General features: G+C 43.1%; 1 protein-coding gene across 1 annotated transcript in view; it reads left to right on the forward strand.

Moving 5' to 3' along the window:
- grik4 (glutamate receptor, ionotropic, kainate 4) overlaps positions 1 to 17,580 on the forward strand; it is a 64,200-nt gene extending 46,620 nt beyond the window's left edge. Inside the window, exons 10-19 of the mRNA XM_063017142.1 lie at positions 1,357 to 1,464; positions 3,640 to 3,843; positions 7,639 to 7,752; positions 9,922 to 10,031; positions 11,508 to 11,681; positions 12,509 to 12,674; positions 13,775 to 14,000; positions 15,452 to 15,580; positions 15,668 to 15,786; positions 17,103 to 17,580. Coding sequence (XP_062873212.1) covers positions 1,357 to 1,464; positions 3,640 to 3,843; positions 7,639 to 7,752; positions 9,922 to 10,031; positions 11,508 to 11,681; positions 12,509 to 12,674; positions 13,775 to 14,000; positions 15,452 to 15,580; positions 15,668 to 15,786; positions 17,103 to 17,486 — 1,734 coding nt within the window. The 3' untranslated portion in view covers positions 17,487 to 17,580. The remainder of the gene's footprint in view (positions 1 to 1,356; positions 1,465 to 3,639; positions 3,844 to 7,638; positions 7,753 to 9,921; positions 10,032 to 11,507; positions 11,682 to 12,508; positions 12,675 to 13,774; positions 14,001 to 15,451; positions 15,581 to 15,667; positions 15,787 to 17,102) is intronic.
- The last annotated feature ends 7,558 nt before the right edge of the window (positions 17,581 to 25,138 follow it).

A 25,138-nucleotide genomic window follows, 5' to 3' on the forward strand; every position in this document is an offset into this window, starting at 1 on the left:
AAAGTCAATATCAATATACACTGATCAGCCATAACATTAAAACTACCTCCTTGTTTCTTTTATCAGCTCCACTTACCATATTGAACATATAGAAGCACTTTGTAGTTCTACAATTACTGACTGTAGTCCATCTGTTTCTCTACATACTTTGTTAGCCCCCTTTCATGCTGTTCTTTAATGGTCAGGACCCCCACAGGACCACCACAGAGCAGGTATTATATAGGTGGTGGATCATTCCCAGCACTGCAGTGACACTGACATGGTGGTGGTGTGTTAGTGTGTGTTGTGCTGGTATGAGTGGATCAGACACAGCAGCGCTGCTGGAGTTTTGAAATACCGTGTCCACTCACTGTCCACTCTATTAGACACTTCTACCTAGTTGGTCCATCTTGTAGATGTAAAGTCAGAGACGATCGCTCATCTATTGCTGCTGTTTGAGTCGGTCATCTTCTAGACCTTCATCAGTGGTCACAGGACGCTGCCCACGGGGCACTGTTGGTTGGATATTTTTGGTTGGTGGACTGTTCTCAGTCCAGCATTGACATTGAGGTGTTTAAAAACTCCAGCAGCGCTGCTGTGTCTGATCCACTCATACCAGCACAACACACACTAACACACCACCACCATCCAAATAATACCTGCTCTGTGGTGGTCCTGACCATTGTAGAACAGCATGTAAGGGGGCTAACAAAGCATGCAGAGAAACAGATGTACTACAGTCAGTAATTGTAGAACTACAAAGTGCTTCTATATGGGAAGTGAAGCTGATCAGTGAAAAATATTGTGTATTTAAGTCATGAAGTATCAAAGCTGGTTGAAAAAGGCTTCAGGGACCCTGAACAGAACACGATGGTAAAATATTATACATTTATAAACTATAAATGATGTTATATTCATACTAAAATATTTCCCAATGAAATAAAAGCAAACATGATGGTTTATGAGGCTTTTCTCCAGTTATCTATCGATCTTTTTATTTTGTTTATTTTTGAAGGTATAAATCATACTCTTGGCCTCCAGTTGTATGTCATTTCTGTTTGGCTTGGACACTTGTAATTGATCCGTGGGAGAAGATAAATCGAGCAGTGCCGTCACTGCGAGACATGAAGTGAGCGGTCCAGTGAGCCATGCCACTTTGTAATTACAGAAGAAAATAAAAAATATATCGGATGATTTAACAGCACCGTGTGTGCTGGCTGAAGTTTGTTCTTGCGTGTAAAAAGACGTCTGCCTTAGTAATGAAGCTTTCTGTCTTTAGTCTTAGTGAATAAGGATGTAAATAATGTGTTGATTAGCGATGCTGATTGCTCGTATACAATCGTAACCCTTTCTTTCCGTCCCCCTGGGTGCCTGAAGATCGGCCAGTGGCATTCGGACCAAGGACTGTCCATGGAGAGGAAGCCTCCCTCGCCGAACGTGACGGACACGCTGTACAACACCACGCTCGTCATCACGACCATCCTGGTGAGTCCTCCATCGCGCTGCGTCTTTAATAAAACGAGGCTTAGTCCGCGCTCAGGAGCCATCGCTGATCTAAATAAGGGTTGGTTCTGTCTGTGCCGCAGAGCGCTGACCTTGCTTCTGAGGTAAATATGTGTGGGAGGAAAATAGCGCGGTATTTTCTCAAGCCATGCTGAGCAATTCCAGATGTAATCCCGGGCTGTTATTTGGCTGAGATTTTTCCCGGTGTTTACCGTGCCCTATCACTATGAGGGGATGAAACTACTCTTCCATATACTGCAGCCCGAGGGCTGATCTTATCAAAACACAGCCGGTCGTGAGTCTGACTTCTGGGAACCTGCTAAAAAAAAAAGAGAGTAAAATAAAGATGTGTAGGAGAACTGAATCTGTAAAAAAGTTGAAGTCAAAAGTCATTTATTTATTTATTTATTTATTAGGATTTTAACATCATGTTTTACACACTTTGGTTCCATTCATGACAGAACAGGTAGTTACTGGTTACACAAGATTCACAGAACACAGTCATGGACAATTTTGTATCTCCAGTTCACCTCACTTGCACGTCTTTGTACTGTGGGAGGAAACCGGAGCTCCCGGAGGAAACCCACAAGGAGAACATGCAAATTTGCCCTCTTTCAAAGGTTTATTGATGGTTGGTCAAAACTACAAACACTGCAAGTTAGATTCATTACTCATTACTGTGAGGGCGGCACAGTGGTTCGGTGGGTAGCACTGTCGCCTCACAGCAAGAAGGTCCTGGGTTCAGTTCCTAAGTGGAACGGTTCGGGTCCTTTCTGTGTGAGGTTTGCATGTTCTCCCCTTGTCCGGGAGCTCTGGTTTCCTCTCACAGTCCAAAGACGTGCAGTCAGGTTAACTGGCGCTACTAATATTGTGTGATGTCGCGTAGCCTCCTAATTCCTTACTAATAAACACAATACACACTACTAGTGGCTTCTCTGAGCCCATTTAATCGCTCCTATTGAAAAGTACATGGAACAGTGGTCTGTTGTCAAGGTGGAGAACGAACCCTAAACTGTCGCCTTATGCTGAAATAAAATGGTCTGGATAATCAATCAGGTCTTCAGGAGTTTAACGGAGCTGGAATATGAGTGACACTACACTGTCCACCTAAAACACCGAAATCGAAACCGCGTCCACATACTTATGACCTTATAAAGTACAACCCCATGTATGCATGCTGGAGTCCCCTGCCCTGACGAAGAAAAGCCAAGAACTATCACACACCTCCTCTGACGCACGTGCAGTTCCCAACCGTGTCTTTTCACCTACCAGAGTATCACATAGCCCTTTTCAACTAACGTGTTCGCGTAGAACGTGTTCCGTATTAGTTGGTGCGCCTAATTTTGATCCGTTCTGTGCATTTGTATAAAAAATAAACAGGTTTCGAACTGGGAATGTTCACTCCCAGTATTTTACTCGCATTTTACTCACATTTGTGCCTGACAAGACCTGAAAGGAGCTTCACCTGTGCAACTAGCAGTTTTATGTAATAAAAATCTATTATTAAAATTTTACACTGCGGAACTGATGTGTGTCAAATATAGACATTAACAGCAGCAACAAGCAAAGACGATTGTTCCTTTTTAACACGAATATGTTCAAATTTTAACCTGTTTTGTACCAGCACTGGTTAACAGTGGGACATTGTTCTAACAATGAATAGTAATCTAATAACGTTTTGATTTGAAATAGAACAGTCGGCTCAGGAACAGTTTGTTCTCCACTTCAATTACTTTGCTGAACGCCACACTACACCATTAACACCATTAATACCCTGGACTACACGTTGGACCTATTATTTATTATCATTTATAATCATTTGCATCTGAAGTTTACTTAAAATAATCTACCTCACACACATCTGCATAATTATATACCCATTAAGACCCTATGTATAGTATTATTTTACATAATATTATTATCATTATTACTATTGTACATACTTAACTATCCCTATTCTTATGCTTATTATTATTATTATTATTGTTATGTATATATTACTATGTATATAGACTTATTACAATATATGTAAAGAGTTATAGTTATATTTATTATATTAACCATAGATATATAGATAACAGCCAAACAATGACCATCTGTCTGAGTGTGTTCCAGTCGGGCGTGTTGAATACCTAACTCCCCATGCTGTATGTACAGGAGAATCCGTATGTGATGCTGAAGCCAAACTACCAGGAGCTGGAGGGGAACGAGCGCTACGAAGGCTTCTGTGTGGACATGCTGAAAGAGCTAGCCGACATCCTGAAGTTCAACTACCGCCTTAAGCTGGTGGCCGACGGCCTGTACGGCGTTCCGGGAGCAAACGGGACCTGGACCGGCATGGTGGGGGAACTCATCACCAGGGTGAGTGTCATTGGTGAAGCGTGGTGCAGTCAGACGCCTGCCTGGTCAAGAAAGCCTCTGTTGATGTTCTGGTTCATTTTAAAGCTGTTCAGTAGGGCTGAGGTCAGGACTCGAGCTTTTCTTCATGTCTTTATAGAGCTTGCTTTGCGTTAAAACAGGAAAGGACCTTCCCTAAACTGTTGCAAATTTGGAAGCTTATCATTTCCTTAATATAAGTGATATATTAAACCTGTTAGCAACTGTTGTGGATGAAACACAGGAATTAAGGGGTGTCCCAATACTTTTTCCCTATATATCGGGTCGGTCTGAAAACCTAGTGAGCTGCCTTGCTGCCTGATTCCTACCTGATCAGCTGCCTCAGTAGAGAGGATTCTAATAAGGCATCGAACTCATAAGGCAGATTATTTAGACACTCTACTTATATGGCGATTACTGATATGGCGATTACGTCGGCGCAGTTTTTGCTTAGGCAGCACGGTGGCTCAGTGGGTAGCACTGTCGCCTCACAGCAAGAAGGTCCTGGGTTCGATCCCCAGGTGGAGCGGTCCGGGTCATTTCTGTACGGAGTATGCATGTTCTCCCCGTGTCCGAGTGGGTTTCCTCCGGGTGCTCTTGTTTCCTCCCACAGTCCAAAAACATGCAGCCAGGCTAATTGGAGACACTGAATTGTCCTATATGTACCCAGCCGCTAGATGCACAAACCAGTGCATTGTAAGCTCGGATAAATAAGGAGGGTCGTGTCAGGAAGGGCATCCGGCGTAAAAACTGTGCCAAATCAATAATGCGGATCACGATCTGCCGGCGACCCCTAACGGGAGCAGCCGAGGAAATAGAGAGAGAAATTTAGACATGCCCTCTTCTCGTAAAATGCGTCTGTGTGGAGAGATCAGTAGGCTTTCTGACGGAGCCCATGGTGTATATAAGCAGGTAAAAGTAAGTAAAATAGATGTTTACACTTCTATTTCGATTTTAGGCACAGGTCACTCGTCTTAATTTAATTTTAATCAGCCCCTCTACGCCTCTACCAGACGACCCGCACAGATAAGAGTGAAGCGTCCCAGCTGAGCGTGAAGCCTCTTTATCCTGTTTTGACTCCCACTAACACACACAATGAAAATCTCACATATTTTAAGTTCTGTTCAGAGTCGTTGACCTTTTCAGCGGCGAAATGATCCGTTCAGCTGGTTTCTGACAGAGATTCTCTGCAGGGTGCTGGAACACATTAACAGAATTTATTTCCCAAATAAAGGGCACCCAGATGATCGGGAACCGAGTTTTTGTGGAGGATTTGTCCTCGAGTGTTCTCGAAGCCTCCTCGATGTAGAAGCCGTGGCTTGAAACGGTGTTCAGAATCTGTACAGTGTCTTTGTGAGCGGTACAATCGGCTTATCCCTGCAGAGGAGGGCGGTGGAGGAGCGACGGTGACTCGATTTCTTCCCGGATGCACTTTTCAATTCCTGTTTGATTAGTAGGATTAACTCAACGCGCTATGACGCACAGCTCCAGACACTGGGTTTAGTGTTTTATCATGACCGCATGCCTCTGAGATAAAAATAATAATAATAATAATTGCATATATACGAGGAGGACGCCTTTACTCTCTGAACCATCTAACAAGCTCATTAACAAGTGTTAAAAAACTTTGGCTATGTAGTGTACCATCTCTTATTTGGTGGGTTCTGAACGTAACAGGAACCAGGTATGGATGTGTAAGAGCTCTGCATGTCTATAGCCATAACATTAAAGCCACCTTCTTGTTTCTACACTCACTGTCCATTTTATCAGCTCCACTTACCATATAGAAGCACTTTGTAGTTCTACAAGGACCCCCACAGGACCACCACAGAGCAGGTATTATATAGGTGGTGGATCATTGTCAGCACTGCAGTGACTTTGACATGGTGGTGGTGTGTTAGTGTGTGTTGTGCTGGTATGAGTGGATCAGACACAGCAGCGCTGCTGGAGTTTTGAAATACCGTGTCCACTCACTGTCCACTCTATTAGACACTCCTACCTAGTTGGTCCACCTTGTAGATGTAAAGTCAGAGACGATCGCTCATCTATTGCTGCTGTTTGAGTCGGTCATCTTCTAGACCTTCATCGGTGGTCACAGGACGCTGCCCACGGGGCGCTGTTGGCTGGATGTTTTTGGTTGGTGGACTATTCTCAGTCCAGCAGTGACAGCGAGGTGTTTAAAAACTCTTATCCACTCATACCAGCACAACACACACTAACACACCACCACCATGTCAGTGTCACTGCAGTGCTGAGAATCATCCACCACCTAAATAATACCTGCTCTGTGGGGGTCATGTGGGGGTCCTGACCATTGAAGAACAGCATTAAAAGGGGGTAACAAAGCATGCAGAGAAACAGATGGACTACAGTCAGTAATTGTAGAACTACAAAGCGCTTCTATATGGTAAGTGGAGCTGATAAAATGGACAGTGTGTGTAGAAACAATGAGGTGGTTTTAATGTTATGGCTGATCGGTGTATATATATACTGTATATATGGTGGTACCTTGAGACTCAACGTCAAGGCTGTTGTGTTGCATGTATGACACTTACGTCTGATTTCTAATCACCGCTGCCCTCATGCGGGCCAGATGTGGCCTGGGGACCGTACAATGCCCAAGTGTGCTCTTGAGTTCAAACGCCTGCCTCTGCTGCTCTGTTACACTCATAGTCATGTTTGTTGAACCAATTTACTCAGCAACAGTAGAAAAAAATAGGCGGTGACATTAAAGCGATGCTATCAGGGGGCACAAAGTGTGGCAGCGATGTGTGTCTTCCTCACACCATTACACCAGCATCACCATCAGCCTGACCTTTCACGACAGGTTTGGTCCGTGGACTCACGCTGTTCTCGCAGAATTGCAGGAGGCCGCGTCCATTGTTACAGCCAACAGTTAGGATTTATCAGACTTATAGACTGAACTTCAAAGTGTATTAGAATTCTGTTCTACACTGTATGGCCAAAAGTATTTGGACACCTGAGCGTGAGCTTGTCGGACGTCTAATTTAAAAAACAAATGCTTTTACAATAGAGTGACCTTTATGTGATCTTTTAGTGGTTAAGGTACTGGACTAGTAATCAGAAGGTTGCAGGTTCAAGCCCCACCACCACCAGGTTACCACTGTTGGGCCCCTGAGCAAGGCCCTTAATCTTCAAATGCTCAAAAATTGTGTTCAGTCATAATTGTAATTCGCTTTGGATAAAAGCATCTGCTAAATGCCGAAAATGTGAATGTGACTTTGAGGTGTGTCTGTGGGAATTTGTGCCCGTTTAGTCGAAAGATGACAGCATTTGTGTGCCTGGTCAAGAAAGCCTCAGTTGATGTTCCGGTTCATTCCAGAGCTGTTCAGTAGTCCTGAGGTTGGGGTTCTGTGCAGGACACTGGAGTTTCTTTAAATCGAGCTTTTGTTCATGTCTTTGTAAAACTTGCTTTGTGCACACAGGCACAGTCATGCTGGAACAGGAAAAGGCCTTCCCTAAACTGTTGCTGCGAAGTCAGAAGGAGTGTCCCAGTACTTTTGTCCATATAGTGTATCACTTTCAGCCATTCTCCTCTGACCGCTTTTTTAACTAACATGTTAAATGTATTTCTGCCCACAGAACTGCTGCTCACTGGATGTTTCTTTTTTGTCGTTTTTCCACCATTCTGTGTATACAGCTACGTGTCTGTTATTTTAGCAAATGTCCACTAACTTTTGGTGTCCGTGTGTATTGTGTGTGTGTGTGTGTGTGTGTGTGTGTGTGTGTGGATGGATGTGTGTGTGTTGTTTGTTGCAGAAGGCTGACTTAGCCTTGGCTGGCCTGACCATCACTGCAGAACGAGAGAAGGTCATTGATTTCTCCAAGCCGTTTATGACTCTGGGGATTAGCATCATGTACCGAGTTCACTTGGTAAGTCTGTCTGTATGTCTGTCTGTTTGTCTGTCTATATGTCTATCTATCTGTTTATCTATCCATATATCTGTCTGTCTATATTTCTATCTATCTGTCTATCTATCCATATACAGTATCTGTCTGTCTAACTATTTGTCTATCTGTCTGTCTGTCTGCCTGTCTGTCTATCTATCTGTCTGTCTGTCTATCTGTCTGTCTATCTATCTGTCTATCTATCTACATATCAGTCTGTCTAACTATCTGTCTGCCTGTCTGTCTGTCTATCTGTCTGTCTGTCTGTCAATCTGTCTGTCTAACTATTTATCTATCTGTCTGTCTGCCTGTTTGTCTGTCTATCTATATATTTATCTATCTATCTATCTATCTATCTATCTATCTTTCTATCTATCTGTCTGTCTATCTATCGTCTCTCTGTCTGTCTGTCTGTCTATCTATCTATCTATCTATCTATCTCTCTGTCAGTCTATCTATCCATGTATCTATCTATCTATCTGTCTGTCTGTCTGTCTGTCTTTCTATCCGTCTATCCTTCTGAAGGGTTTTCGGTTAGATCTGGGCTCTTTAAACAGGCAGACCTGAAGAGGTCACTGTTGGCACCACGTTGGTTCTGTCGCATGTAGCAGGTTGTCGACTGTAGAGCCGAACTTGAGACCAGAAATCCCACAATCTCAGTATAAAAGCTCCCTCAGAGCCTCACAATAGCACATTAATCAAGCCGGCGCTCTAATGTGCACTAATACATCATATTTCCTTCAGCTAATTATTCTGCTGCTATTTAACCCGCCGCACAGAGTCATCTGACAGTTTTCTCTAAACGCTGGTTTTTTTTCAGAGTACCTGAACATCCTTTCCATACATCGCTGCGTTAATTAAGCTCTCTAATTACAGTGCACATAGTTATGGTAATGTCAGATCCTTCACACATGTCGCTTTCAGGAGATTAAAAACAGTTTGTGAAATGCTAATGGAAAGAGAAGGCAGTGATTTAGAAATTTATTTATTATCTAGATTTATTTATTTATTATCTAGATTTATTTATTTATTATCTAGATTTATATTTATTTATTATCTAGATGAATTTATTATCTACATATATTTATTATCTACATATATTTATTTATTGTCTAGATATATTTATTTATTATCTAGATTTATTTATTATCTACATATATTTATTTATTTTCTAGATTTATTTAGTTATTATCTACATATATTTATTTATTAACTACATATATTTTTGTATTTATTTATTACTTAGATATTTATTTATTATGTATATTTATTTATTTATGTATTATCTAGATTTATTTATTCATTATCTAAATAAATGTATTTATTATCTAGATATATTTATTTATTATCTAGATATATTTTTGTATTTATTTATTACTTAGATATTTATTTATTATGTATATTTATTTATTATCAATATATATTTATTTATTTATTGTCTACATATATTTTTCTGTGTATTTATTATCTAGATGTATTTATTTATTATCTAGATTTATTTATTTATTATTTAGATATATTTATTTATTCATTACCTAGATATATTTATTTATTTATTATGTAGATATTTTTATTTATTTATTATTGTAAACCTATGCTTGTTTTTAACAAGACACCGGTATCTAATTCCAAAAACGATGGTACAGTAGCATGTTTATGACTGTGTTAATCATTTATTGACTGAAGTTAAGCCAGCCTTCAGATGTCCAACCACACCAGACAGGCAGGTCAGACTAGCACCTGCACTCGCCAGTTACAGATCAGAATGTAACATGCACATGTCACTACAATAAGCATAAATACCCAAGAAAACAACTACTGATCTCTCTACATAAACACATTTTACATCATCCTACACTCCCGAGAAGAGGGCGTGTCTAAATTCTTAGATTCCTTAAAATGCTCCTACTGAGGCGCCTTAATTCTGAGTGATAATCTGACTGAATAACGAGGGAGCGTCCGACTCTTCCTCAGCGCTGAAGGCAATCCCAGCATTCTATATTCTGGAATAATCAATCAGTCATTGAGTGCAGATTACTTTTGGTTCTTATTAACATGTGTTTTTACTCGAGTAGATTCCTGATTGGTTCATTTATACCTTGAGGTATGAATGTTGTGTATTTTATGTTTAATCATGTTCTGGTGTATTTTTAGGGAAGAAGACCAGGCTATTTTTCTTTCCTGGACCCCTTTTCTCCGGGGGTCTGGCTCTTCATGCTGCTGGCGTACCTAGCAGTTAGCTGCGTGCTCTTCCTGGTAGCCAGGTAAATTCTCTTCTACATGCTAACACTTGCCTTCAGACAGAAGAATTACATCTGAAAAAGTCTTAGAGACTCTTAAAGGAGAATGAGAGTGTATTATGATGAATTTCATGTCAAAATAAAAGTCACAATGCGGCAAAAAGCTAAGTATCTCTATCTAGTGATGCCACAAAACAGCCACTGACAACAGTGTTCCAAGTACAAGGTCAAAATATGTGAAGTTGATATATGTATGTGAAGTATTTTATATAAAAAGCAAGTGTATATGTAGACGTACCTGCTGTGTGGTGTTTTCACCATTATGCCAAGGTCGTAGTCATGAATTGAACACTGGGGCGGTGGTGGAAGACCAAATCTACCAGCGGTGGGGGTTCCTGCTCATAAATGCGGACTGATCCTGACTGAATGTGTTTATTTCTCATTTTTACATTAGTATATTGGGGATGGGGGGGTTCCATATGTCCAAATATTTTATTGTGATTACGGCCTTGCATCATGCAAAAAACAAAACCAACAGCGCTGGGATTCTGAACTCCCGAGTCGAACCTCAGCTCTGCTACCGGTCGGCTGGGCGCCCTCTAGCGGGCATTATTAGCACTGCCGGCAGCAGACAAAATTGTCCATTAGGGTCTGCCAGGTGGGTAAAAGACTGGACTGTAGGCGCCCAGGTGGCACAGCGGGATAGTCCGCTAGCACACCATCAGCAAGATTCTAAACTTCTCGGTTTGAAACTGGGTGTTGCCACCACTCGGCTGGGCGACATCTGGCGGGCATAATTAGCAGTGCCTGCAGCAGATACTAACTGGCCACCGTATCTGCAGGGTGGGGGCCGGACTATGTATGGGTGGGTGGGTCTTCTTTTTTATTTATAAAAAAATAAATAAATAAATAAATAAAAAAGACCAGACTGTAAGTGGGTGGGGTCTTCGACGCTGTGTAAGGAAAGTGGAGGAGCATGGAAATCAGGGCGTGGCTCTCCGCACGCGAATACTGGCCTCACACGCGAATTCACAGAATGTGTGGCCGAATAAGAAGGGGTCGGTGGACTGTGCACGAATCAGTGGGAGCATGAGGCAGGCACAAATACCCTCCTCGGGCACGACCGGAATCTCCAGCAGTGGAAGATGAATCGACTACGCTATATTGGGAGAAAAAGGGAAATATGCATAAATAAAATAGCAAAAAACAACAACACCACACCCAGAGCACAGCAGGAGACTCGGCGACCGAGAGGAACTGGTGCCCCCTCCCAGATTGTCATTATTTTGCCATCAGTCATGGTCAGTCTGTGTGCACTGCGCTCCTCCTCTGCGACTAAAATAGAGGTTAGATCGTCACCGGGACCGTCACCGGGACCGTCACCGGGACCGTCACCGGGGACCACATGTGATGCTTTATACTTTGTTGACTATTAAAGTTGTTTCTGAATCGCTCTCTAAAATCTTCTCTATTGTTTCCTCTCTCTCTCTTGGCGTACAGGTTGACCCCGTACGAGTGGTACAATCCACACCCGTGTTTGAAGGGCCCGTGCAGCCTGCTCATTAACCAGTATTCTCTGGGTAACAGTTTCTGGTTTCCTGTCGGAGGGTTCATGCAGCAGGGCTCCACTATTGCACCCCGAGCGCTCTCTACACGCTGCGTCAGCGGCGTATGGTCAGTATTCTGTCTTTGACGAGGCGTACACAGTGTCGCCCACGTTCAATCCACCTTTAATTAACAGCAGACCTGTTTAAATGTCTCGCCACGTTTATTCCTGTAAAACTTAACAGCTCTGAACTTGGAATGAAACCACTGTTCCATGTACTTTGTAACGGGCACAGTCAAATTATTCACTCACTCGCAGGGCAGACACACACACACACATACACACACCCATTCACCTATAGGGCAATTCAGTGTCTCCAATTAACTTGACTGCACGTTTTTGGACTGTGGGAGGAAACCGGAGCTCCCGGAGGAAACCCACACGGACACGGGGAGAACATGCAAACTCCACACAGAAACCAGGACCTTCTTGCTGTGAGGCGACAGTGCTACCCACTGAGCCACCGTGCCGCCCACAGTCAAATTAGCTTTATTGATATGGGCACAGAGAAGCCATAGGCTGTCGTAAATAATTGCATAAGAACTCAAACTAGTAGAGGCTTTGCAAGGTACTGGTTAGGTACTGGACTAGTAAGCAGAAGGTTGCTGGTTCAAACCCCACCACTGCCAGGTTGCCACTGTTGGGCTCTTGAGCAAGGCCCTTAACCTTCAGTTACTCAGATAGCTTTGGATAAAAGCGTCTGCTAAATGCAGAAAATGTAAATGTAATAGGATAATATTGTTTGATAAATAGGGCTCAACTACTAAACATAAGGTTGCTGGTTTAAGCCCCACCACTATGAGGTTACCTCTATTGGACCCTTGAGCCCTCACTTGCTTAGGGTTAAGGACTTTTCTACTACATTCTACATTCACCACCCTTGTATTTACTCCAGGTGGGCGTTCACACTGATCATCATCTCCTCCTACACGGCTAACCTGGCCGCCTTCCTGACCGTGCAGAGGATGGAGGTGCCCATCGAGTCCGTGGACGACCTGGCAGATCAGACGGCCATCGAGTATGGCACCATGCACGGCGGCTCCACCATGACCTTTTTCCAGGTGAGATACTTAAGATGCTCGCGCCCAAATCGATGTCGCGGCAGCGAGGCCTATCGGACGTGTCGCCGCCCCCGGTCCCCGCTCGACTTATCCGCTTACTGGCTTCCTGTCAGAGCTTCGTTATCTGTCGTCTTCAGGAGGGTCCACGACGTGCTCAGCCGTGCAGCGTGACAGGTTGTTTTTCTCGCTGTGGATATTTTTGAAATGTGCGCAAAAGGCTTTTAACATCACACACACACACACACACACATGTACCAGCAACAAACCTCTAATAATAATAATTATAACGATGATGATCATGGCGCTCAAGCAGTGCAGCGGTCTGTTATGCTGGCCCAACACCTCCGAGACATGATTAGTCATCTCTGAGACCCTGCGATACGTGGATTGGCGCTACGTCCAGGGTGTGTACATTCAGTGATTACATTCATGGCCAGAAGTATTTGGACACCTGACCATGAGCTTGTTGGACATTCAATTTAAAAAACAAATGCTATTAAAATAAAGTGACCGTGTGATCTAGAACAACAGCTGCTCTTCTGAGAAGGCTTCTCACAACATTTAAAGTATATCTGTGGGAATTTGTGCCCATTCAGTTAAAAAAAAATACTACTTGTAAGGCTGGGCACTGGTGTTGGTCAAGAAAGCCCCAGTTGATGTTCCAGTTCATTCCAGAGCTGTTGAGTGGGAATGAGGTCGTACCTGGATGGCACGGTGGCTTGGTTAGTAGCACTGTCTCCTCATAGCAAGAAGATTCTGGGTTTTATTCCCAGGTGGAGTGGTCTGGGTCCTTTCTGTGCGCAGTTTGCAGGTTCTCCCGGTGTCTGTGTGGGTTTCCTCCTGGAGCTCAGGTTTCCTCCCACAGTCCAAAGACGTTCAAGTGAGATGAATTGTAACTACCTGTCCTGTCATAAATGTAACCAAAGTGTGTAAAACATGACGTTAAAATCCAAATAAATAAATATGAGGAGAGACCTTAATTAGTTTATAATTAATGAGTAATTAATTAAGAACTGTTGGTTGGTTCCACCTGCTGTACTCCTGTATGATAAACCCACAGCGTTTATGATAAGTTACTCTCATTCCTGTTCTCTGGTCAGAACTCGCGTTACCAGACGTACCAGCGCATGTGGAACTTCATGCACTCCAAGCAGCCGAGTGTGTTTGTGAAAAGCACGGAGGAGGGCATCGCCCGCGTGCTGAACTCCAACTACGCCTACCTGCTGGAGAGCACCATGAACGAGTACTACCGGCAGCGCAACTGCAACCTCACGCAGATCGGGGGCCTGCTGGATACCAAGGGCTACGGCATCGGCATGCCTGTGGGTAAGGACCACGGCCGACGGCTGTAGGATCGTTGTAGCGCCGCGGGCGATTTACGATTAAAGTCAAAAGTTTACATACGCCTGTAGGGGGCGTACATGTTTGTCATGGCACAAATTAATATCGGGGAGGGGGGGGGTGGGTGGTATAGAGTCACATATAATTAAGGTTCTTCTACCACTGGGTTGCCCTGGCTGGGTGCTCAGACACACTTGCCTCTGTCTGGGGGAGGGAAGGCTGGATGGGGTATAGCCTTCTGCCACTATAAGGGCGCATTCACACGAGAAGCGGCGATTGTTTCCTATGCAGTGTGGAGGTGCTGACCCAGTTTGCTGCTGACCTTTTCAAAGCTCCTCCAATGAGACGAACTGTTAGATGTGATGTGGTAAAAGCGACTCAGGCCGTACAAACGACTCCTAACGTGAACAAAACTTAACGTGACTTATTGTACTAAAACAGCGAGTGAGGAATTTGATTAGTGGAGGAACTTATGAGCAGTAATAATGAAGAGAAGTTTAGTGCTCCTGTCTCCTTCTTTTACCACATTAAACCACGTTAAGCTTTATTTTTTTAGCGATAAGTGTTTTAGACTCTGGGAGAAGCTGATTCTGATTCTCACAATTTCTCAGAAGCTTGAGCTGTAACACAAGTTTAAAAGTGAAACAGTGAGGAAAATCCAGATAAACACAGATACATGTGGAGCTGTAACCCTGGATCTGATGGTTAATCCACTCAAATGCAGATTCGTCTCATATTCGCACTTTGATGACGTCTTACCGCACCGCTCAAGCCGAGCACCAAGGCTCGCGGTGAATGTGAATGCGCCCTAACAGTGACATCTACTGTATGGAAGAGGTGCCTGCACGAGCATTGGAATGATTGGAGATGGTCAGGGAGACAAGATGTGTTCAGTACCTTTACCATAGAAAACGTGGGCTAGTCTGCGATCCAAATCTGCTATATTCAAATTGGGGGTGGCACGGTGGCTAAGTGGGTAGCACTGTCGCCTCACAGCAGGAAGGTCCTGTGTTTGATCCCCGGGTAGGCCGGTCCGGGTCCTTTCTGTGTGGAGTTTGCATGTTCTCCCCGTGTCTGTGTGGGAGCTCCGGTTTCCCAGTCATTCCTCCCACATGGACTGTCCAAAAACATGCAGTCAGGTTAATTGGAGACACTGAATTGTCCTATAGGTGAATGGGCGTGTATGTGTGTGTGTATGCCCTGCGATGGACTGCCCTGCGATGTTACTGTGTGCCTTGCGCCCATTGAAAAGCTGGGATAGGCTCCGGCACCCCACCCCCGTGACCCTGATTGAATAAGCAGTTAAGAAAGTGAGTGAGTGTATTCAAATTGGGACAATGCAAAACAGAAGAGTTATTTCCATGTAATATAAGATGGATAGAATAACAATAAATATAAGATTTGTTTATCATTTATTATCGACTGTGTCACTAAAGGTTCGGTGTACCGGGACGAGTTCGACCTGGCCATCCTGAGACTGCAGGAGGAAAATCGCTTAGAGATCCTGAAGAGAAAGTGGTGGGACGGCGGCCAGTGCCCAAAAGAGGAGGACCACCGAGCAAAAGGTGATGTTGTGACTGATGAACCATCGTGATTATTTTTATCTCGCGCTGTGTATGGACACGTCTGTACGGTGTGTGTTCGATCTACAGGCCTCGGCATGGAGAACATCGGTGGGATCTTCGTGGTGCTGGTGTGCGGTCTGTTGATAGCCATCTTCATGGCCGTGCTGGAGTTTGTATGGATGACGCGTCACACCCCGGGAACAGAGGTGAGAGGGGGCTATTTTACCTGCCTCTGCTATGTGTCCTTTTTACCCCCCAGACCCTCGACTTCTCGAACCCTTGGCCTGTCCTGAGCAGTGTCTTTCTGTCCAATTGTTATTGTAGAACCACAGCTGTATAATTATACCACAGATCTGTTATGAGGGGGGAGGAAGGACCCAAGGATGCAGAGGAAGTTAGAAAAAAAGAGATTTATTTACAAAATAATAAACATAATATACAATAAAATAAAAGGAATAACACCAACAAAAAACACTTCGGGGAATCCCGAAGGCAGCCGGACGTCGGGGCTGAAAATAAACAGAAAAACACAAATAACAAAAAAAGGGGAAGCGCGAGGCGCGAACCCTGGTCGCTCACCTCCTGGCTGGGAGCTTACGCAGCCTGCCACAGCAGCGCTGAAAGCAAAACCGCTCCCAGCACTAAAGAGGTGAAGCGACCGGGTTCGCGAGGTGGAAAACCTCGCGCTGTTGGCCGGAGAAGGGGGAAAAAACACGGGCTTTTAAAGCCCGGGTGTTACGGTCGGCAGCAAGGATTGCTGGAACGCAACCGCGTCATTACGCTAAAGAACACAGCGGCGCTGTCACCAGCCAAGTTGGCTGGGAAGTGGCCGTTGTAATAGCGCTGCAGACAGCGGAACGCGACGCTGTCACCAGCGGTTTACGCTGGGAGGGGGTCGCGTTCCTCTGGGCGCGATAACAGGATCTCATGGTGACGGCGGCTCGACGGCTCGGCGGCAGCGGCCCGACGGCGACCTGAAGGCAGCGACCAGGCGGCGGCACGACAGCGGCGGCTCAAATGGCGGCAGCTTGGCGGCGGCGGCGGCCTGGTGGCGCCCCAATACCGGTGGCCCGGCGGCGGCGGCACGGCGGCGGCGGCACAGCGCGGCGGCACAACCCAGAGTTCAAAAAAAATAAACAAACATAAAAGGGCACCGCAGTGCCAAACAAACTGAAAGAAAGAAAAAGGCCAACAAACGCAGAAGATGCGACGGCTGCAGCTCTGCGCCTATCCCTTAAATAGGGGAAGGCACAAGACACAGCTGCAGCGCATTCGCCCTAACGAGCTGGCCAGGTATTTCAGCCAGCTCGTTCACTGCTCTGTAAGGCCTGTGGCGTCAGGGAGAGATGGCACATTCCCCTGACGCCACAGAACCTAACAAGATCTTGCTGTTCTGATTATTTAAACACTTGAGCTTTAATTCAGGCATTTCCTTTCTCCTCATAACCTGATCAGGGTCTCAGTGAGCCCCCGGGCCTTTTTTCCTTCTGTCTTTCTGTTCATGTTTCTGTGTGTCTCTCAGCTGTCAGTGTGTGAGGAGATGCTGCGGGAGCTGCAGGGAATCGTGCTGTGTCAGGACAGCCTGCAGCTTCGACGGCGGCGTAGCGGCGGTGCCACCGCTCTGCGCTCACATCCCTTACCCACGGAGGACAGACGGGCGCGGCCCACGCCCACCGGCCTCAGCAACGGCAGAGTGTGCACGGGCCTGTCAGAGCCGCTCTCCCACAGACTGGCCCAGGAGGCGGCGCTGGTGGCGCGCGGCTGCAGCCACATCCGCATCTGCCCCGAGTGCCGGCGCTTTCAGGGGCTGCGCGTGCACCCGCCGAGCACGCCGCGGGTATCGCCCGCCCACAGCGATGACAGCTTTGATTGGGACAAGAACACAAACAGCAGTGAACCTGAATAACAAACTTTAGCCTTTTACAACCCAGCTGCAGGATGGTCTGTGATAGACCGGACGTGGGGGGTTAAAGGGGGGCCAGCCCTCGAATTGACCCTGCAAACTGGTTTAAACTGGAATAGTTCCTGGAGAGGCTTGGAGTCTTTGAGTCTAATCACAGCTACCATCCAACCCAAATCTCTGCATACGCTGCCCTCTCTGTCTTGGAACAGTGGAGGGGTTTTGTACTATGCAGTATTATCCTGTCTTACTGTGCTGTCAATTTTAATTCTTTTTTTATATGTATACAAAAGGAGTAACAAAGTATTTTACCACTTCATTAGTATTATTATTATTATTGTTATTATTATTATTTTGTATAAATTTATTATTTTTATTATTGTATGTTTTGTTTTTTTTTTTTTTACTATTGTTATTTTATTTATTATTATTACTATTTATAATTTGCATTGTTTTATTTTATTATAATTACTACTATTATTATATTTTATAGTTTTTATTTTTTTAATATTGTTATTATTATTTGTTTCTCATTTTTATTATTTTATTATTATTATTTTATTTATTTTTATTATTATTATTGTATGTTTTTGTTTTATTTTTTAGTATTTTATTATTATAATTATTATTATTGTACTTTATAGTTTTTTATTTATTTAATACTGTTGTTATTATTTATTTCTATTTTTTATTATTGTTTTATTTTATTATTATTATTATTTTGTTTACTTTAATTGTTATTATTATTGTATTTTTTTTTTTTTTTTTTTTTTTTTTTTATTATTATTATTGTATTTTTTTTTTTATTCTTTTAATATTGTAATTATTATTTATTTAGAATTTTAATTATTGTGTTTTATTTTATTATTTTTATTTTGTTTATTATTATTATTGTATGTTTTTGTTTTATTTTTTATTCTTTTATTATTGTTATTATTATTTATTTATTATTTTTATTATTGTTTTATTATTATTATTATTATTATTATTTACAAAAGTGGTTAAATACTTGTGTCATTACACTTTCTTTTATTATTATTATTTTATTTAATTTTTTACGATGACCATACCCACAGTGGACGGGCGTTCTTTTACTGGTGACAGCTACACAGAACTGGTTGCAAACTTTTCCCACCAACACATTCTGGAAGCATTTTTAAGTGCCAAAAAAAAACCTTTGTATTGATTTTGTGCTGTTCCAGCATCATGGCCTTGAGGTAACGACTGCAAACAGAACTGTGCACATGACCACGATGCTCTTTTTCACTATAGTTCTATTCTATTAAAACCCTTTTTATCGACAGTCCCGCGGGTTAGATGTGCACAGGAACGTTTTCACCCTCCACGAGTGGAACGTTCACCAGAACAAGTGTTTCATCATTTGTTCTTTTCTGCCGCGGTTTATAAGAGCGTATCTACGATGTTTGTAACAGCTTTAGATCGTATCGGACGAGGTCTTGACATGGTGATCTGTTCTGGTTGTTCAAGCATGACATGAAACAATAAAAGTACAGTCTGTATGGTAAAGTTTGGACACCCCTGGCTTAATGACGTTTATTATATTAATGCACATTAATGCGTTATATTTAATGAACATTAATAATAATAAATAAATACATACAGTACATATTACTGTGGCATGTACAAAAGTGTTGACTCCATTAAACCAGCACTTAGTGGCATCTAGGATTATTTTTTATTACTTTTTTATTTTGTTTTAGGAATTTTACCCATTTGCTTCCAATATTGAATTATTGCCATGTTTCCGGTGCCACTGGCTGCCACACAACACCAAAGTGTAATAGATCTCCAAACATACCTGTGGTAAATGTGGCATTCAAATTTGATGTTTTGCAGACTTTACATGTTCGTTTTAATATAAGGGCTGCAGTAAGGTACAGTTTTAATAATTTTGTCCACATATAACGTAGCATTGTAGAACTCTGCACCACCACTTTTATACCAGCCAACCTTCCTAATGGTCCTGTTCTCATATTGCAGTTTTACTTTGCCTGTCTGGTTATTATTTAATTGTCATTTCTTAATTTTAGACAGGTGAAGTTAAGAGCTGGAAGTTATTTTTATAGCTTTATTACTCTGTGGGCCTTCTTCGAGAAGCCAATGATTGTTGATTGTTGATGGTTCGCACAATTTGTGATCATTCTTGAGCTGCTTAATGAGTCGATTAAGTATTAAAATGTCTAAACTTTTGCACTTGCCACAGTTACAGTTATTTTTGAGATTTTATCTGGTTTAAACACTATCTAAAAATAAAAAAAATTTTGTCATTTGGTCAAGGGAGCCTAAACTTTTCATACAACTGAATGGGATTCTAGTTAATACGTGACTAATTCATTATTTTTGCCTTATTGTGTTTGTAGTTTCATGGATTATGGTTATTTTCAAGACCTTTTGTACCCAGATTAACCAAGGGTGCCAGTTATGTACGCAATCTAGTAAACACCGATTTCTAATCCAACCTCCATATATTATAAGTACCAAAACACTGCTATACGTTAGCTAAACTTAGCAAGGAACTAGACCTGTCAGGCACTACAGATTATTTGTTTTGAATATCAAATTTTTTGGACTGATAGTCTGTTTTCTTTTAATTCTTTAGATGTTTCATCTTTTCTGCACAATCCAATCAAAAACAGGTTTATAAGAGTGTGCTGGTGCACTTGTGCATATTATAGTCGGTAAATTGAGCTCATCTGCCATAGCAATCACTCAGCTGAATAGCAATTATTTTCTATAATAAAGCCAGTGTCTGTAGAGTGCATGTGTAGAGACGCTGGCTATTTACATATTTTTTTCAGGTTCAGGGTGAAAGAGTGTAAAGCTGCCGTGTTTGAGATTTAAAATTCAATGCTTATTTTTTATTTGCATTTTATTTCTGTCCCATTGTTTCATAAATATGGGGGTCAGATTGTGGCGAATGGCTTTTTGGTTTCATATATGAGCACGGGCTGCTTCCAGGCTCATTTAGGATTAGAGTATGATAGTGTGAAGCAGCTTTAGCTTTATCTCAGACTAACAATGAATGATTAGCGGCTTGATATGCGCGTCGCTCTCCGGTAGCTGTCCTGTACCTCCGTTCACCTTCTGTATAACTGCCACATCCTTCACTTATACTGAGACCCCCCCCACCACACTGCCATCTGCTTTATATTGTTTTACATATTTAGCCATCAGGGCTGCAGGGGCACACATCTGGTAGGAGCGACTCAGTAACATCAATCCCGCTGACCTGGGTTTCATTTTCACCTCTGTTTACTGTCGGTGAGGAGTCGACTGGATTGGAAGAATTTATAGGCACAATCGTGGGTTCTTACAGCAGTGGAATAGCTGAAGAACAAGAGGCAGAACTGTGGGCCTCCCTTTATACTGCTCTAGTCAAATCACAGTGGGTGTTGGACTTTGGATCCTCCATTCTGTGCTCACTGTTGTTTCCTATCTGCTTACAACAGCTTAACGACAAGCATGTTGCTTATCTCTGAACTTCAGACTCCCAGCCACATCACAAGCAGCCACATAAGGAATTTAACAACTACACGTATTTAATGCCATAACATCTGTTTGGGTTTCCTCTGGGTGAATTGGCTTCCAATAAGCTTCTTAGTTGCAATGAACCCACCACGACCCAGACCAGGATGAAGCACTTGAAGGTACAAATGAATATATAGCAGTTTAATATGTGTGGTGTTGAAGAGAACTTAGCACAGCACCCGTCTAAGGGCACCTTCCGCCCAGGGCAGTGGTAGCTCACTGGTTAAGGTATCAGCTATGACTGGACTCAAAAGGTTGCTGGTTTAAGTCCCGGCTCTGTCAGTTTGCCACTGTTGGGCCCCTCAGTTGCTTAAATCGTATTTAGTCATAATCATAAGTCACTTTGGATAAAGCGGCAGCTGAATGCAGCAAATGTAACATGCTGTCAAAACAGCTCTGACCTGCCGAGACACGGACTCCACGAGACATCTGGTACCAGGATGTTATCAACAGGTTCTTCAACATCTGTATTATGATAGTAACACTTAACACTTAGTCTGGCATTGTGCATTGTCCACTCACTGTACACTCTATTAGACACGCCTACCTAGTTGGTCCACCTTGTAGATGTAAAGTCAGAGACGATCGCTCATCTATTGCTGCTGTTTGAGTTGGTCATCTTCTAGACCTTCATCAGAGGTCACAGGACGCTGCCCACGGGGCGCTGTTGGCTGGATATTTTTGGTTGGTGGACTATTCTCAGTCCAGCAGTGACAGTGAGGTGTTTAAAAACTCCAGCAGCACTGCTGTGTCCGATCCACTCATACCAGCACAACACACACTAACACACCACCACCATGTCAGTGTCACTGCAGTGCTGAGAATGATCCACCACCCAAATAATACCTGCTCTGTGGTGGTCCTGTGGGGGTCCTGACCATTGAAGAACAGGGTGAAACAGATGGACTACAGTCAGTAATTGTAGAACTATAAAATGCTTCTATATGGTAAGTGGAGCTGATAAAGTGGACAGTGAGTGTAGAAACAAGGAGATGGTTTTAATGTTATGGCTGATCAGTGTATTATTCTCCTATGTTGTGTAATCACAAAGGCAGACAGGTACATTAACAGGAGTTTGGATGGATCACCCGGGGGGGAATCACACTCACAGTGCATTCCAAGAACACACAACCTTCACAGCGATGCCTTAAAATGTGAGTGAGGAAAAAAAAATGACCTCCTCATGCTTGGTTTGTTTGTGAAAGCCGGAGCTTCTCTCCCACACAGTTGTTCCATGCCAGGCGCACATGGGAGTCTTCGTGGAGTAATGGGAATGAATCACTGGGTTTCGCTGCCTGAAGCATCTCAAGTGTTAAATCATTTTCATTCCGTCTACGGCGCGTTTGTCAGTATGAGCAAGCAGAGTGGACGTGTTTATGGAACGCTGAAAGCCAGCAATGTTTTTATAGCTTATATCCTGTCAGTGAAAACTATATAAATATATATATAACGACGCTGTGCTTATATTTTGACCGCAGGTGCTAAACACTCTCAGGTCCCTGAAGGAAATTTGCTGAGACAGCGAAGGAGGATCAATTCTAGCCTGCAAACAACAGCCAGTGGTTCCTGTTCAGCTGAAAACTGTCTTTATTTACAGCTAAATAACATTAGGCATAACATTAAAACCACCTCCTTGTTTCTACACTCACTGTCCATTTTATCAGCTCCACTTACCATATAGAAACACTTTGTAGTTCTACAATTACTGACTGTAGTCCATCTGTTTCTCTACATGCTTTGTTAGCTCCCTTTCATGCTGTTCTTCAATGGTCAGGACCACCACAGAGCAGGTATTATTTAGGTGGTGGATCATTCTCAGTACTGCAGTGACACTGACATGGTGGTGGTGTGTTAGTGTGTGTTGTGCTGGTATGAGCGGATCAGACACAGCAGCGCTGCTGGAGTTAATAAACTCGTCACTGTCACTGCTGGACTGAGAATAGTCCACCAACCAAAAATATCCAGCCAACAGCGCCCTGTGGGCAGCGTCCAGTGACCACTGATGAAGGTCTAGAAGATGACCGACTCAAACAGCAGCAATAGATGAGCGATCGTCTCTGACTTTACATCTACAAGGTGAAACAACTAGGTAGGAGTGTCTAATAGAGTGGACAGTGAGTGGACACGGTATTTAAAAACTCCAGCAGCGCTGCTGTGTCTGATCCACTCATACCAGCACAACACACACTAACACACCACCACCATGTCAGTGTCACTGCAGTACTGAGAATGATCCACCACCTAAATAATACCTGCTCTGTGGTGGTCCTGTGGGGGTCCTGACCATTGAAGAACAGGGTGAAAGCAGGTTAAAAAGCAGTAATTGTAGAACTACAAAGCGCTTCTATATGGTAAGTGGAGCTGATAAAATGGACAGTGAGTGTAGAAACAAGGAGGTGGTTTTAATGTTATGGCTGATCGGTGTATTTTATAGTTTATACAGCTGAAATATATAGCCCAAATCAGAAAGAGTTGGGACTGTATGGAAAGCGCAAATTTGGACAGTACAAACCCAAGATATTTCATGTTTTGTCTGGTCAACTTCATTTCAAGTTTAAGACCTGACTTCAGAGTTCCGTCCCTAAGAAGGTCACAAAAGCCAGACTCAGTTGCCTCGTATTGCGAGTGGGCACTGGGGCAGAATAAGCCAATCAGCTCAATCAGGGCTAGTTAGAATGCAGCCTCTTGTAAATCACAATACTAAGATTATCAAAACCCTGCACCACGAGGGGTCCGCACTCCATCAACTGAGACTGAGGACTAAATGTTCGAAGGTGATGCGGCACAATGCAATTCTGCCCGATCTGCAGTCACATTGTACTTCATTTTATCCTGTTAAGACTCGTGATATGCTTTTTAATTAATCTTTCATCTTGTAGTACATCGTCCAGTACTTTTGCTACCGCTGGATGGCAGACGAAAGTGTCTACTAATAGGGACAACAGGTCTAAGTTAAGCAGAACGAGGTATAAGGCATAACAAAGCAAAATGTATTGTCCCCGTATGAGGCCGCAGGGTCTCAAGAGAATAACTTACTAAAGCTGTAGTTCATTAAGCAATGAACGTTGAAAAGCTGCCTTAAAATGCTAAAAATGGTTAAACTTTTTGTGTGGGCACTAGGTTCAGACAGGTAGACTCTTTCTAGTAGATTTTACAAACGTTTGACTGGTCAAATTGGATTTCACATGGTTTATATGTCATTCGGTGTGCTGCGTCTCTTCTGTTTGGATCTCTGGCTTTGACTTCGTTGATAATGTGAGGAACATTTACAGAAGTGTGTTATCAGCTGTAAATGAGCTCAATGCTACAGGCCTGGTGTAACTGCAACCAGCCCGGTAATGCTGCTAGCAATTCAGCCACTGGGATGCTGGCGGCCTAAAGAGCACTTGTAGTGGCAGTAATGACCCCCGAACTTTTAGTCTTTATATCCTGCATACAGAAAAGCCAATAGCTTTTAAAAATAATAGTAGACTTTACCAAATTAGTACACAACTGTTAAAGTCATTAATACTTCATTAATGTTGATAATTTAGGCTAAAATAAAGCTTTTGGAATTACTAACCTTAGCCCTGTTAGAAACCTGTATAAACACTGTATAAAGTGGCCTAGTGATCCGTAATGGCTATCAAAAGCCCTGTGTGTAAAACACACTAGCACACCAGAGCTAGAATTTCAAATACATCGTATCGAATCTCAGCTCTGCCATCTGGCTGGGCTGGGCGGCCACATGAACAACGATTGGCTGTTGTTCAGGGATGGGATGATGGCTGATGGTTGATGGCGCCTGCGCAGAGTTTGGGAATGATGCTGATCAGGGTGTGGCTCTCCGTGCACAAGGCTGATCCGCATATGAACACTTCACACAGCTAATTCCAGAACTGAATTTCCTTGATCTTTCTGTGGAATGGTGAGACCTGGTGGAGACGTGGTGGACAAAAGTGTCATGTTAAGTAAACCGAAGAGGAGTGAAATGTATGGATTGGATAGTTTAGACTAAAATAAAGCTTTTGGAATTACTAACATCAACCCTATTAGAAATCTGGCAACCAGAAAAGCTTGGACATGCCACAAACCCAACAAATCTGGCTGATTTTAATCAATTTTATCCT

Source organism: Trichomycterus rosablanca, chromosome 20 (assembly GCF_030014385.1).
Source record: "Trichomycterus rosablanca isolate fTriRos1 chromosome 20, fTriRos1.hap1, whole genome shotgun sequence".
NCBI classification, from domain to species: Eukaryota; Metazoa; Chordata; class Actinopteri; order Siluriformes; family Trichomycteridae; genus Trichomycterus; species Trichomycterus rosablanca.